The 15,450-nt window shown below is 44.5% G+C and overlaps 1 protein-coding gene across 5 annotated transcripts in view; it reads left to right on the top strand.

Moving 5' to 3' along the window:
- Positions 1-11,863: 11,863 nt before the first annotated feature.
- The window catches only part of LOC123361996 (amyloid beta precursor protein), a 322,259-nt gene continuing 318,672 nt past the window's right edge, over positions 11,864-15,450 (top strand). For 4 of the 5 annotated variants that reach the window (XM_045002229.1, XM_045002228.1, XM_045002225.1 and 1 more), the window contains exon 1: positions 11,864-12,010. In XM_045002229.1, the coding sequence (XP_044858164.1) occupies positions 11,951-12,010 (60 nt within the window). In that variant the 5' untranslated portion in view covers positions 11,864-11,950. Of the gene's footprint in view, positions 12,011-12,530; positions 12,653-15,450 lie in introns of those variants that run through there. The other variant, XM_045002226.1, reaches the window with a different exon arrangement.

Genomic DNA, 15,450 nt, shown 5'->3' with positions numbered 1-15,450 from the left:
ACTCTAGCAAATTCTGATTAGAACAACTTTTTTTATGGAAAACCGATCTAGGATTAACAAGGCTGAACAATGTGGATTTTATACAGTAGCTGAATGTACACTGATATCCAGTGGAGGTGGGTGATATCTGAAGACAAGAAGATAAAACTGACATGTAGAGAGATGGATGATACTTTGTGATATCATTCTCCAATCAACAGACATTGTAGGAAGTGGAACATCTTAAAAATATCCACTAAGTTTGGAGATGAGATGAATTTCACTGTATTTTAATACACAAACTAAGTGACCACCTAAAGAACTGGCAACAGTTGGATGCCTCTCAGAGCTGGTCACTAACTTTGAGTCAAGCAAAATTGTACTGGAAACCTTGGGGATTTGCAACAGTGGACTTTTAAGTAATGTGGGCTTCCGTGGGCTTTTTCTAGCCTTTGACCTATCAACAGCTGTATATTTGAAGAAATGAGCACCTTAACAAAGCTGTTTGGCCCAGATCTGGTTATTAGGTCTTTGGTTTCTTTGGGGATTGTTTTTGTTTTTTAATGTTTTGTCTAAACTTGATGCTTATTAAAGTGAGACACTGGCAGTACTAATTAAAATGATAGATGCCCACAAGCACAAATATGGTGAAGAACTTCAATATTTCCTCCTAACACATTTTTCTTGTTTAGTTCAGATAATCCTTTCCCCATCAACAGGCTACTAACTAAACAATCTCTATAAAATTTAAAAAGCTGCTCTAAATAGGTGATTAGCTTTGTCATAGCAGGCCTTTTCAGTCCGATAAAGACTGATTGGGATAATTAAGTGGTGATAAAAGAATGCTATGGAAAGACTTATCACTATTACAAGACATTAAAGAATTTTATATCTATTTTTCACTTCTGGGAACTCAGTGACTATGGGCTGCCATTGTTGCAATGGAGATAGATTGTGTTCCTCCAAGTCCACTAGGGACTGTGAGGGAGGCAGAAAACAGTGATATGCTCCTTTCTCCAAAAATACTTTCTTTGCTTCACGGTGAAAGGAACTGACCTGGGGAGTAGCTGGTAGTGACTTTCTCCCGACTCATGACTTTTAGCCAGGACAGTGGCTACCCAACCCCATCTCTAGAGCAAAAATCACTTAGAGGTAGACTGATGGTGCTTTTTCCCCCTTTATAGAGGCAAAAGGTCTTCTAGTCAGGACACTAGTACTTTTCTTCTTGGTGAGGGAAGAAGTTTGTTTACATTTTGTTAAAATATGCAAGATTGGAACTATAAATTGACCACTCAGAACACTGCATGCGAATTCTCAGCATTCTTCCAAGTTGAAAATAACGTTGACTACAATCATCATTGTTCGTCCATTGATCTTTATGCAAAACTCCCAATGATGTCCTTGAGAGTTCTGTGTGCAGACCTAAATACTAAATGACCTTTACATTGTGGGATAAGTTTTTGAAGTAGTACTGGAGAGATACTCTGTGCAACAAACATCTTATTATGTAATTGCATTGAATGTGCGTGTAATTTTCTCCTGCTATGAAAAACTATTTCTCTGTGATCATGCATGATAGATTGTCTGATAGATTGTCTCTTTTGCTTGTTGAGATATGTCTCAAAATCAGCACAGAGAACTTGAAGTAAATGTATTAATAATTAGTATTTATATAGCATTTAGCATGTTCATAGCAATATACAAATTCCAATTAATGACTGGCACTGTTCTTTCTACATAAAATAATTTGAATAATTTTTTTTGCACATTTGGGCTCTCTCCTTACCTTGGGCCCCTCCATCTTATTTCACACAACTTATTTGGTGATGTGATCCACACTTGTGCATTCAATTACCATCTCTGTGCTGATGAATCACAAATTTCCTTATCAATTCATTCAGTTCTGACTCTGATATCTCCTCCTGGATATCTGGCTGTACAGTCAAGCATGACATGGCCTGATCTTTCCTCCAGACCATCTTTACCTCTCACATTCTGCCATCATTGACAATGCCACCATACCTGTAACCCAGCCCTTAGCCTGGCAGTAATATTTTTGTCCCTTCTCTCTGTAGCCCATGTATCCAAGCTTTATCCAAATTCTGCCATTTTTTCAAAAGCAATCTATTTCTCTTTATCTCTACAATTAACTCTTGTCCAGGCCCTTCTAATCTCCCATCTTGGTTATTATACCATTCTTCTCTCCAGCCTCTTCGACACCCACTTTGCCTTTCTCTGGTCAACAACAGTTGCTGCCAAATATATCTTCCTCACCCCTTGATATATCACCCCTACCCCAAACCCTTTCACTTGTTCCCTCTCCTCTGCCATGTAATAGTCAGGCTTCTTGACTTTGCCTTTAAGACTCAGCATAAATCTGCCTATCCTTACTTAACTATCCTTGTCTCTTTTCACAATGCCCGCTCTGTCCCCATTGCTCCCATCAGTGCTACAAGCCTTGTCTGCTTGTTAGTCAGATTCTTAGACAGATATTTCCTTTGTGCCTCCTTACATGTCAGTCCCTGTGCTTGGAATATCCTATCTGAGCTTACCTCCAGGCCACCATCTTCTCCACATTCAAATCCCTCCTAAAAATCTACCTCTGCCAAGACAGTCAATGAAATCGGATTATTATGGCTAGGCTGTGGGGACAGGAAATATATCATCTTTTTTTTCTCAAAAAGTAAAATACATTGTGTTACCAAGCATTCAGTTACCATAGGCAATTATCATCATGAGCACTTTACTGATATATTGCCCATCATCTTTGTTTCTTTATTATTTGTTTAGAGTAAGAACCTTTTTATGTGTGGAAAGTGCCCAGCACACTTACACTTCCAAACATATAAGTACGCAGGGTATACTACCATAAACAAATTAATAATAATTTCAACAGAGCTTTTGACTGTCTTGGCTCTTGTTACTTTCCTTTCAGACCTATCAAATTATTAACAATTGATGTACTGATTTGAAGCTTAAGTGGACTCTCTCAGCTGTAACAACATGAATTATCAGTGTTTCTAAATGTACATAATTTATTTATCCCGTTTGCCTGTGCTGAATTAATTTCAGGAGGTGCAGTTTTTCACAGTGCACTGTAATGAACAGGAGAATAAATGCCAGTTAAAAAGTAACAAAATTAATTGGCATCACAACTGAAATCACTGAGATGCTGTTGCCCCAGAATGAAAACCAATCATAGGATGTCCTCAGGCATTTTGCTGTTTGTCTTTTGTTTGGTTGGTTGCCGGGTTGGCTTTGTTGTAAGTAGGGAAGCCACCCTACTTACACCACATAATCTTCTTGACTTTCTCAGGCCTTGGCTACACTTGAGAGTTTCAGCACTGGTGGTGGCTTTACAGCACTGTAACTTACTCCCCATCCACACTGGCAAGGCACATACAGCGCTGTATCTCCCTGGCTACAGCACTGGTTGTACTCCACCTCGACGAGAGGAATAAAGAGAACAGCGCTGCTGTTGCAGAGCTGGGGTGCCAGTGTAAACAGTGATTAATCTTACTACGCTGTAACTGACCTCCGGAACCTTCCCATAATGCTTTTAAGTAAAGATAACTCTGTTTCTTTTGTTGTGACGCCTCTGTTTGTTTTGTTGTGAACTCGGGGCTCCCGGAGCTGCTTATCTAAAAAACAAACACAGCTACTGTTAGCAGTGAATGAGCAGAGGCAGGGGGATCCCTTTGCAATGTCCACAGCTAGTGTTTGCTTGAGCAGAGAAGCAGCACGGCCGGTGGGAGGCGGGAGGTGTCCATTTTGGAGCAGCTGCTTATCCGGTCCGTGAGGAAAAAAACAAAGAAGGCTATTTGCATTTAGTGAATGAGAGAGGGGTGGGGGAAGGGGTCGGAACTTGCAAGGCAGGGAGCTGACACAGTGTCAGCTCCAAAACCCCACTCTCTCTGTCTCCCCCACGCTCCCTGTCACACTCCATCCCACCCCCCTCTTTTGAAAAGCACGTTGCAGCCACTTGACGCTGGGATAGCTGCCCATAATGCACCACTCCCAACACCGCTGTAAATGCTGCAAATGTGGCCACAACAATGCACTGGTAGCTGTCAGTGTGGCCAGACTGCAGCGCTTTCCCTACACAGCTGTACGAAGAGAGCTTTAACTCCCAGCGCTGTACAGCTGCAAGTGTAGCCATACCTTCTGTGTCTGTGTCAGTCTGGATCATTAGGGAGAGAAGAGAGTTGGTTAAGCACCATTCTAGATAAGGCTGACGCACTGAACCACATTTGGGTGGAGAAACTAGAGGATATGATAGAGTTTATATCAACCTCTTTGACGAAAGGTAGACAATGGATACAGGATTGGTTACAATGAAGACAGATTTCTGAGCTGTGAGAGAGGGACGTTGGAACCAGAAGGGTTCTTAGTTGTGAGAATGGGGGCATCCTGAGCCTGCAGGTGGGAGCTTCTGAACTCAGGAGGAAGGGCTGCAGAGCCTTAGGCCTGGTCTACACTACGCGTTTAAACCGATTTTAGCAGCGTTAAACCGATTTAACGCTGCACCCGTCCACACAACGAGGCCCTTTATATCGATATAAAGGGCTCTTTAAACCAGTTTCTGTACTCCTCCCCGACGAGAGGAGTAGCGCTGAAATCGGTATTACCATATCGGATTAGGGTTAGTGTGGCCGCAAATCGACAGTATTGGCCTCCGGGCGGTATCCCACAGTGCACCATTGTGACTGCTCTGGACAGCAATCTGAACTCGGATGCACTGGCCAGGTAGACAGGAAAAGCCCCGCGAACTTTTGAATTTCATTTCCTGTTTGCCCAGCATGGAGCTCTGATCAGCACAGGTGGCGATGCAGTCCCAAATCCAAAAAGAGCTCCAGCATGGACCGTACGGGAGATACTGGATCTGATTGCTGTATGGGGAGGCAAATCTGTTCTATCACAGCTCCGTTTCAGAAGACGAAATGACAAAGCATTTGAAAAAATCTCCAGAGACCACAGCAGGGACTCAGCACAGTGCTGCGTGAGAAGTGTAACAGAAAGCCAAATAATCAAATGGACGCTCATGGAGGGAGGGAGGGGGTACTGAGGACTCCAGCTATCCCACAGTCCCCGCAGTCTCCGAAAAGCATTTGCATTCTTGGCTGGGCTTCAAGTGCCTGAAGGGTCAAAAACATTTTCCTGGGTGTTTCAGGGTGTATGTCGTCAATTTACACCCTTCACCCCGCCGCCCCCCGAAAGAAAAGGGAAAAAAATCATTTCTCGCCTTTTTTCAATGTCACCCTATGTCTACTGCATGCTGCTGGTAGACGGGGTGCTGGAGAGCTAAACAGCAGCATCCTCTCCCCTCTCCCCGGTGGCAGACGGTACAGTACAGAAGGACTGGTATCTGTTCTCATCATCAGCCCGTGAGTGCTCCTGGCTGGCCTCGGTGAGGTTGGCCAGGGGTGCCTGGGTAAAAATAGGAATGGTTCCTGGTCATTCCCAGCAGATGGTACAGAACGGCTGGTAACCGTCCTCATTACAGCAACTGGGGGCTGAGCTCCATCAGCCCCTTCCCCCCCGTCATGTATAAAGAAAAGATTCTGTATTGCCTGGACTATCATAGCAGCGGAAGGCTGGTCTCCTCTCCCCCCCTACCCTTTAATGTCCTGCCTGGACTATCATAGCAGCTGGAGGCTTCCTCCCCCTCATTTTAGCTCACTAAAAAGTCTGTGTTTCTTATTCCTGCATTCTTTATTACTTCATCACACAAATGGGGGGACACTGCCACGGTAGCCCAGGAGGGTTGGGGGAGGAGGGAAGCAACGGGTAGGGTTGTTGCAGGGGCACCCCCTAGAATGGCATGCAGCTCATCATTTCTGCGGGATCTCTGGGGCTCTGACACAGAGCGGCTGTGCTCTCTGGGTCTCTAGTACACTTGCCCCATATTCTAGGCAGGACTGACTCTATTTTTAGAAAAAAGAACAGGAGTACTTGTAGCACCTTAAAGACTAACAAATTTATTTTAGCATGAGCTTTCGTGAGCTGCAGCTCACTTCTTCGGATGCATAGAATGGAACACACAGACAGGAGATATTTATACATACAGAGAACATGAAAAGGTGGAAGTATGCATACCAACAGGAAGAGTCTAATCAATTGAGATGAGCTATCATCATTAGGAGGAAAAAAAACTTTTTGAAGTGATAATTAAGATGGCCCATAGAAGGTGTGAGGAGAACTTAACATAGGGAAATAGATTCAATTAGTGTAATGACCCAACCATTCCCAGTCTCTGTTTAGGCCACAGTTAATTGTATCTAGTTTGCATATTAATTCGAGTTCAGCAGTTTCTCTTTGGAGTCTGTTTTTGAAGTTTTTTTGTTGCAAAATTACCACCTTCAAGTCTGTCACTGAGTGGTTAGAGAGGCTGAAGTGTTCTCCCACTGGTTTTTGAATGTTATGATTCCTGATGTCAGATTTGTGTCCATTTATTCTTTTGCGTAGAGACTGTCCGGTTTGGCCAATGTACATGGCAGAAGGGCAATGCATGGGCCTGGGCCTGGGCTTATTGCTACTGTTTATAGTACCAGTGCTCAGCTCCGGCCCGAGGGCCTGAGCACCTGACCCAGTGTTGCCCCACCCTGACCCAGGCCCCTGTTACAGCGAGCGCTGCTGAGGTAGACCAGACTAATTCCCCAATATCACTTGTGTGTAGTGAGCCCGTGTGGCTCCCCGCCGCCCCGGAGAGGGTCAAGCCCCGGCGAACCCTTGTACATCTTTCAAAATTTGTTCCAAGTCGTTGCATACAATTGAGGTCAAACTAACAGGCCTGTAGTTTCCTGGATCACTTCCCCCCAGCCCTTTCTTAAAAATAGGACTATATTAGCAATTCTCCAGTCATAGGGTACAACCCCCACGTTTACAGAGACATTAAAAATCCTTGCTATTGGACTTGCAATTTCACATGCCAGTTCCTTTAATATTCTTGGATGGAGATTATCTGGCTCTCCTCCTTCCCCCACATCCACCCCCCGATTTAGGCCCATTGAGCTGTTTGAATTTAACTTTCACTTCGGCTATGGTAATTTCTACCTCCATATTCTTGTTCCCATTAGCCACCCTGCCACTACCCCTGCACTTTGTGACCTCCTAGACGCTGTTTCTGAAAGATAGTTACACAATGGCAAGTAGATTAATTTATAATCGTAACAGTTAAAAAGCCAGCATAAATTGTATGGGATTTCAATTACAATGAATTCTGTGCTGTTAAGAAATTCTTTTGGACAGGTCTGAAATGTACTTAGAAATTTTCTCCTACATTTTTGGAGCTGTGGAGAAATAATAATACAGGCTGGGACTGTCAATGAGCTTAAGGGAGTTAGACACTCAAATCCTATTTAAATTCAATGGGATTTGAGAATTTATCTCCCTTACATAGTGCATTTATGTTCTCTAAGTGAATTACAAAAGAGGGTGGGCATTATAATTCCCAGTGGAGAAAATGAGGGACACCGAAGTTAAGTGACTGTAAGGTAAGACAATGAGTCAGTGGCAGAGTCTGGACCAGAACCCAGGTCTCCTGATTTGGAGCCCTCTACTCATCCTGAGAACAACTGAAGTCATCTCAATGAAGGTATTGGCTACATCTGTCCTATACTTAAAGTTGACTGAAGAAGCATCTATAATGTGAATAAAATATAGTTGGGAATGGGGCTAATTGCAGCATGATTTTATAATTTTATAACAGGGGAGAGAATAAGTCACCATGATTTGCACCTGACTGGATATCAGTCAGCAGATATAAGGAAATATTATGCATGCTGCACAATTTAAAGGGGCACAGCTGAAGACATCTGGAAGTACTTTAATCGAATCCATGCACAAGAGGTCTTTCTGTCTTCAGAATTCATGTATGACTCCTGCTATTATAATTCTCTGATGTGAGATTTTGACACGCATCAAGGGAAAAATAGGTCTCGCTGACAGTCTACTGTGTGATATTAAAATAATAGAATATTTTAAGTGTTGAGCCACTATATTTTCTAACTACCGCCTTGTCTCCCTTCAGCTGTTATTTTGTATTTTCTTTTTTCTGTGGAGAGGGAGTGGATATTTAACAATCACTCCTTTCTCCCAAGGCTGAAATAGCCCATATCTGTTCAACTTCTGGGCACAAAGCAAAGTCCATCTGTTTTTATTTTGTTTTTTGCCCCTGGCATTTTGTGGGAGTGAAGGTATAGAAGGGGTAGAATGAAGTATTGGTTTACTTGTTTACTATTGGCTATATATGGATTTTGTTAGGGTGTGAAGCAAATTGGGATGTTTTAATATACTGTACAATATTGTATATGATTTTAAGTAACGGCAAGGCTCTGAGCTTTTTGGATAAGAGCCTTTTGTTATCTTAGAAAGTTCAATGAAAAAATGTGTTTATTTGTTTTGTTGGGGAGGGTTGTCTACATGCAAAAATATTTATATCTTAATTTATTATTATATTTTTACTGTAAATCAATGTGACTCAGACAATGCACACCACTTCAAAACAGTCAAACTATGAAGCGTGGCATATAAATAGTATATCTACAACCTGCTATGAAAATAAAGCTGGCTAAGAAAGCTAAGCAATTTAAAAAAATCACTTCTGAGCATGTTCAGTAGTCATCTGCAAAGAATTAACATTTAATCAGAGCCTACTACAGCCCTTCCCACTTTGTAGTATCACCTGTGCACATTCTCCCTTGCTCAGTTGCTCAACTTTCAGTCTCTTAGCTATTGTGATGTTATAATTTCACTAGTTCCCCAGTTATCTTAGAGTTTTCTAGACTATCTATTCTAGACTATCTATTCTAAAAAAACAAATGGAGAGGGAAAAAAAATCTTTCGGGCCCTCTTTATATACCATGAAGAAGAAGGAAGAAAAGTGATGAGCACATTTTCTTTCCGTTTGTAGGTCATCTGCAAATTCTGTAGCACCCATAAACTAGTACTAAATGGGCCCGCAGTTATTATTGTCTTTCAGTATTGCTAACTTTTTTTATACTATATTATAAACTAACATTGCTAGGTTGGACAGGTGTGGACTGGCTATACATGTGTACAGGGCTAGCTGCACCTTTGATTCCTCTCTGAGTGCACTTCTTCAGGTGTTAGGCCCCATATCCTTATGGAATCCTGTGTAAACTCAAACGCTTGTCCCTCTCACCAACAGAAGCTGGTCCAATAAAAGATATTACCTCACTCACCTTGTCTCTTTAATATCCTGGGACTGACATGGCTACAACCACTCTGCATACGACTTACTATATGCATGTGTTTGTGTATATGTTAGATATAGCTGTTGGACACTGCAGATCTGTGTAGGATCTTATTTGCTATCTACCTGCCAGAGATCACTGAAATCAGCAAGTGTGATCAGAGCAATTCCCAAAAGCCCAGTGAGTCCCTCCATGTACTGCCTGCTCATTAGTTTGCATGAGAAGGTTCATATATGTATGAGGCTAAACTGCCTTCTAAATGTATGTGCTTGAATCTGAAATAAACCTGTGGAGTTAATATATTGTATTATTGTATCTATCCACCTTATAGAATGCTCCAGTTAAACTCATGTGGCATATATCTGGAGGGGGGAGGGGGGATGGGAGGCAGTGTGTGTGTGTGTGTGTGTGTGTTGTTTGGCTGGTGTAAAATTAATTGATAAGCAAATAATATCTGAACCTAATGTAGCTAATCTAACACTTGTTTATCAAGATGAGATTAGAGTGTATATCTCAGAGTAAAATACAGGGACCACATTCCATAGTTTGGAGCATAGGTACTAAAGCTCATTCCTGGCTAAATTCCCTCATCTTGTAGTATGGCCCAGGAAGGCGCAAAATGCCATGAGGGTCCTCTTACAAAATCTTTGATTATTGTTCAATCAGTGGGCGGACTTGGCTCTTCTAAAGGCCCACCCACAAATCATATGGATTCACATGAATCCAAGACCATCCACTGAGAGTCCCTGTGCCTGCATGCCAGCTCTGTGGCTCTGGACTTGATCTTTGATAAAGACGAGGCTTTGGCAGCAGAGCTTCAGCTTTCCCTCAAAAGGAGGTAGATACCAACTTCAGTGTAGAAACAGCAAAAAGGACACTACAGCCACAGGAGCTATTAACATCTTTTCCATATACTCTATTACAAGAGGTAGAGACAAATTACGTGGCTCCCTTCATTTGGCCTGGCCACTTCTCCACCCTATGTGGATTCTGGACCCATGGACTGGACTCTGGGGAGGTCCAGAGGAGTGGGTGGACAGTGTTGCAGAGGCAGCTCCCGTCTGTGAGAAAGAGGAGATATGCAGGTCGACAGTCTGTGTATGGATTTGGGGAAGCATGGTCACACCCAGAAATTTTAAATTGCAATTTAAACAAGCTGAAACCATTGACAATTTTTAAGCCCACATACCTACTTTATGTCATAGAGGGAGATTCCCAGTATTGATGGTTTACAACAATAAGAAAACTCTTGAAATGAACATGAATTTTGATAAAGATAATGGTTATACAAAACATTTGCTTCTAAATTTGAAAAAACACTATAAAATAGTTTTTTGTGGGTTTTGGGGATAGGGGTTTACTAAAAATAGGATTAATTTTGAATGGATCACTCGGTACTTTTGAAACTGTATGTCGATGAAGATAACTTCACAACAAAATATGCATTTTTTCTAACTTTCACACATTTCAGTGTGAAACGATGATAAAGATTATCCATTTAGGCTTCCTTGCAGATTTATTATACACATTATATTATACAATATTAATTCTGTTGAGGCAGCAAGAAAATAGTTTTTCATCATGTCTGGGTCTTGGGCCCCAATCCTGCAAGCACTTACACCTGTGTCTAGCTTTACTCCTGTGAGTCATACTATAAATTCAAGCACAGATGCTGCAATTAGTAGTTGGCAATGGTGCCCCCTTATGGGTACAGCTATCCACCTACAAGGTATCAGTTGTAAAATTTTGGCCTTGCTCTTGTGTGTTTGTAGGACTGGGGTCTAGGGAATTGACCCTGTGCTTACCTACAGGATATAGCACCCCGATAAAGTCATTAGATCATGGTATAACTTATCAGTGTTTGAAGAGACTAGTTTAATATGACAACGAGCCAGTTTGTAAAAAAAAAAAAATGAATGAATAGCAAAATTTCTCTGCTGTTAACTTGTGAATGTGTGTTTGTGGAGACTTAACCCCCAAAATGTTTGTGATCTCTGCACATTTTATATATATTTAAAATAGGGATGACTGATCAGTTAACAAAGTACCCATAGGCATATGGGCATTCTGCAAGATATCAGCAAAAACTGCTGCAGGCAGAGAATTACAATAGCTTTCGGAACAAAGAAGATATCTGTGATCCTAGAGCAGTTAAAAACATGTTCTAGTTACAAAGCAGTCCTACAAATCCAGCATCAGTTTAACGCCTGAACTCTTCCTCCTAGGAGATGGGCTCCAGGACATAAAGAACCGCCCCTCCGACATGAGCTTGCAAGCAGCTAGCAAAGTGTGACTTTTATTTGGATTTAGGCACAAGCAGCGGGTCAGGCAGCAATCTCACCAGAGGGATGGTGTGAGGGAGGCAGAGCGAGGTGTTTCCCACACTGCAACAGAAAGGCAGTTTGCTGTTCTTAAAAATAACTCCCGCCTGCGTCCTGCAGCAACTACAGAAGAGGAGCGGGGCCTGACACCGCTCCCTCCAATCTGGGGGTGGGACACAGACGGGCGTGTACTGGGCTCTGTGGCTGCCAGTTTGGGCGGGCAGGGAGTTTGCTAGGGCCCGGGGCCGGCTGGCTGCGCTTCCCCCGCGCCTCCGCTAGGGGTCTCCCCGGGGTGTGTGCGCTGGCTCGGGGCGGGCTGGGACATCAGCTGACTGGCGCGCTCGCCGGAGCTGGGCTGGTGCTGCCGCAGCTCACTCCGACTCCCCGGCGGCGGCTGGCAGCGAGCGCGGATTTACAGCCGGTCCCCCCGCGGCGATGCTGCCCCATTTAGCGCTCCTCCTGCTGGCCTGCTCCTGCACGGCCCGGGCTGTCGAGGTAAGGGGCAGGCGGGCGGGGGGCTGCCACTCTCCCCCCTCCGGCTCGGCTTCCCGGAGCCTTTGTCTGCGGAGAGCCCAGAGCCGCCCCTGTAGCCGGGTGGCTCGGGCACATCCAGGCGCCGCAAAGGTGGGCGAAGGGACCCTTGCCTGGCTCCCGAAAGGAGGGGCTGGGCTCCCCCCTCCACCACCCCCCGCTCCGTGGCCAGGCTCCCCTCCCGCCGCTGAACAATGGGCTTCTCCAGCTGAGCAGCGCAGGGAACAAAAGCGGGTGGGGGGAGCAGGCTGCGAAGTGCCGTGCACCGACCGCAGCCCCATAGCGCCTCCGGCTTGCGGCTGGGTTTCATTGTGTGCGAGCTCCCCGCCCCGGGGGTGCGGGAGACATCGCCCGGGGGCGGGCGGCCGGGCGTGGTGCGGCAGTGCCCGCCCCTTGCCCGGGGGGTGCACGGGGGCCAGGGTGCGCCTCCTCGGCGGGGGCAGAGGAAACAATCGTGCATCCTCTGGGGCGGGGATGCCCCGCGGCGCACAGAGGGCTGGGGAGCTTGGAGCAACGCCCGGCGCCTTGTTCCCGGCTAACTTCGGGGGCAGGAGAGAGCTACCCCCCACCCACCCCCGCTACGGTGCAGGCGATGAGTGGCGGGGGGTGAGTGTCCCTCGCAGGGCAGGGTCCCCGGGGAGGCGCCTGCTGCTGCAGCCCGCGCCCTGCGGCGGCGCCCGGGCAATGCCCTCCTGCCCAGCCCCCGGGAAACAAAGCCCCGGCGCCTTCCCTGGCCTCTGCGGGCCGGGTCCCCGCGGAGAGGCTGCCTTGCCTCCGCCTGCCCCTGGCGGGGAGCAGGGGGGTTTCATGCCCCCGGGCTCTGCTCAGGTGGGCTAGGAGCAAGGGACATCCGCTGGGCGGGGAGGAGACGCCTTCTCCCGGCTTTGCAAGGGAAGGCGCTGGCCCCGCGCGTGCGGAGCCGGGCTGCGGGGGGTTTCTCTCGGCCGGGCGGGTATAGGGCCCGGCCGGCAGGGTTGGGGCGAGCGAAGATTAAGAGCGAGAAGATGGCGCCTCTGCAGTGCAGCAAAGACAGGCTGTCATGAAAGCTGCAGCCTGGAGAAATCCTCCCACCGCTAGGTGTTTAACAACTCTCCCTTCCATTCATGTCCCTGCCCAGCAGGCAGCCAGTGCTGCATGCAACATGGCCATGCCTGCGAGCAGGAAAAACACCCAGCACAATGTTGAGGGCCGCCACTCAGCCCCCGTTAAAATTAATACCCTAGTGTACTCTTCTTTCCCTACGGTAACTTTCTGTTTCCAACCTCCCCCCACCACCTTCTTAATTATTGCCATGTAATTCTGGGGTGGGGAGGGTTCCCTTGTGAAAAACATCCCAACACCATGCACATGTTAGCAAAGATTTTGTAGATGCTCGACGATTTCCCCCCTCTGAAGGGAACTGTGGATGGGTAGAAAGAAGAATTGAATATGTCCTAGTTCCTTCAGAATTGAGGAGGTTCTAAAAAGAGAGAAGGAATCTTAATTTCTTAAATAGGGTTTATTGTATACACAGTGAGTCTTAGTGGGTAACAAATGCAAGTGCAGCCTGGTTGCTGCCCTTCATACAATCAGTATGAATCAGGACAGAGTCATCTTCTGATCTTGTTCTGTTCTTGTTTTCCAAATCTTTCCTTCAGAGGCACAGGTTCTCCCTCTCTGAATAAAGTGATTAATGCCTTGCTAGGAAGGAGGAATTCAAGGAATGGGAGTGTAATAAAAATAAACAGCAAGCTCAGTCTAAACAGCCAAGCAAAAACCTACTGACTGCCCTTCAGCAATGAACCACCAATCTTTATTTCCCAGGGGGACCCTTCAGAATATCTTACTCAAGATAGATAAGATGAGGAAGGAACACTTTTAAAAAAAAAACTTCTCCTGAAATAGTTAATAAGAATATACATAGAACTCAAACGTTAAAATTGTTACATAGGGTTAAAATTAAAGAGCTTTCGATTCAGGGTCTAATCTATCTGCGGAGTGCAGTTCTTACAACTGAGAGTGATCTCAGGGAAGCTTGCAGGATTAATTTTTAAATGGTTCAGGTTCTGTCAACTTGATTCAATCCAATATTGTTTTAAATATGAATGAATTAAATCTCCACCTAGGTGCTGTTAGCAGAAAACTAAAATCAGGTTACACATAGAGACCGAAAACAGGAGGTAGAAGAAGAGGGCAAATTTTTTACATCTTTATTTTGCTAAAATATTGTCTTGGGCTCTGATACTGCAAACATTTATGCATGTGAATAATTATCCATGAAGATGGCAAGAGTAGTCCCACTCACATGTATAAGTGCTTGTAGAATCAGGGTCTTGGATTTTATCAGTTTTGTGTTTCTTTGGGAAAGATTAATTTTAGGAGCCCTTCCCTCACCCATCTTTTTAGTGCTATGTGCTGAAGAGCGGTATTCTGCATTTTTCAGCTTGGCACTCTTTGTCTTGAAATAATTCTTTAAATCAAGAATATCATTTATGCGCAGAGAGTCCCTGTTTTATTCAGTGACCTGTATTACATGGAATTCTCAAATTACATTGCATTTAATTGCCAGGCATTGTAGACATTTTGTTTTTAATAGCATTCAGCATAGGAAAAGGCCTTAAATTATCTTTATATGGTCAAAAATATACCTGTGCAAACCTGATACTATAGTATTTTTAATGTTACTTCAGTATATTATCAGAAACATTTGATGATGGAAGAAGTTGGGGAGAAGGTGAGGTGGTGAAGACAGAATTTGCCTCAGTTGAAATGGCTGTTTGCTCCTATCTGAGAGTTTGCTGCTTGCTTTAGAGTCTTTTAAAATCTTTCTTCTAGGAATAGAAGGTTTTTCGCCTACAGTTTAAAATTGCTTTTGGAATTCATAAAGTAGCAGGAATTCCTGCAGTTCTTGTTTAAGAAATCTTCCCCGTCCTATGTTTTTGGGGTGGGGGTTAGAGAGGGGGAAGTAGAAGTTAGGACAAGGAGGAGGAATGGTTTGAAATGGCACATTGAGGAGAATACCTATCCTATCCAGATATATTAAGGCTTCTTGAAACATTTTAAAAAAAAAATGCAGTCCTTATTACTAGTGGACTGACCTTATACTTGTTTAAGTAACTTTCTTGTTTCATCCCACGTGACTGACTTGTGTTGAAGAATTTAAGATCTGTTAAGCAAAAATTGTCATGAGTATGAACAAGTGATATACCTGTTCATAAGCGGAGTATTTTTGATAAAAAAGTGACGCATCAAAGAGCAGGGGTCGGCTTATAAATGGGTCTACACCAAAATTTGATGACTTTAAACTCTATGGAATCATTGAATTGAATATCTAATAGATTTAGTTTTGTTTACCTGAAGAGTCTACAGGCATGGAGCCCCTCAGCTCCCTGTGGCCGCGGTTCGCCGTTCTCAGCCAACCACTT

This window comes from Mauremys mutica, chromosome 1 (genome assembly GCF_020497125.1).
Source record: "Mauremys mutica isolate MM-2020 ecotype Southern chromosome 1, ASM2049712v1, whole genome shotgun sequence".
NCBI classification, from domain to species: Eukaryota; Metazoa; Chordata; order Testudines; family Geoemydidae; genus Mauremys; species Mauremys mutica.
This window is presented reverse-complemented; position numbering and strand designations above follow the sequence as displayed.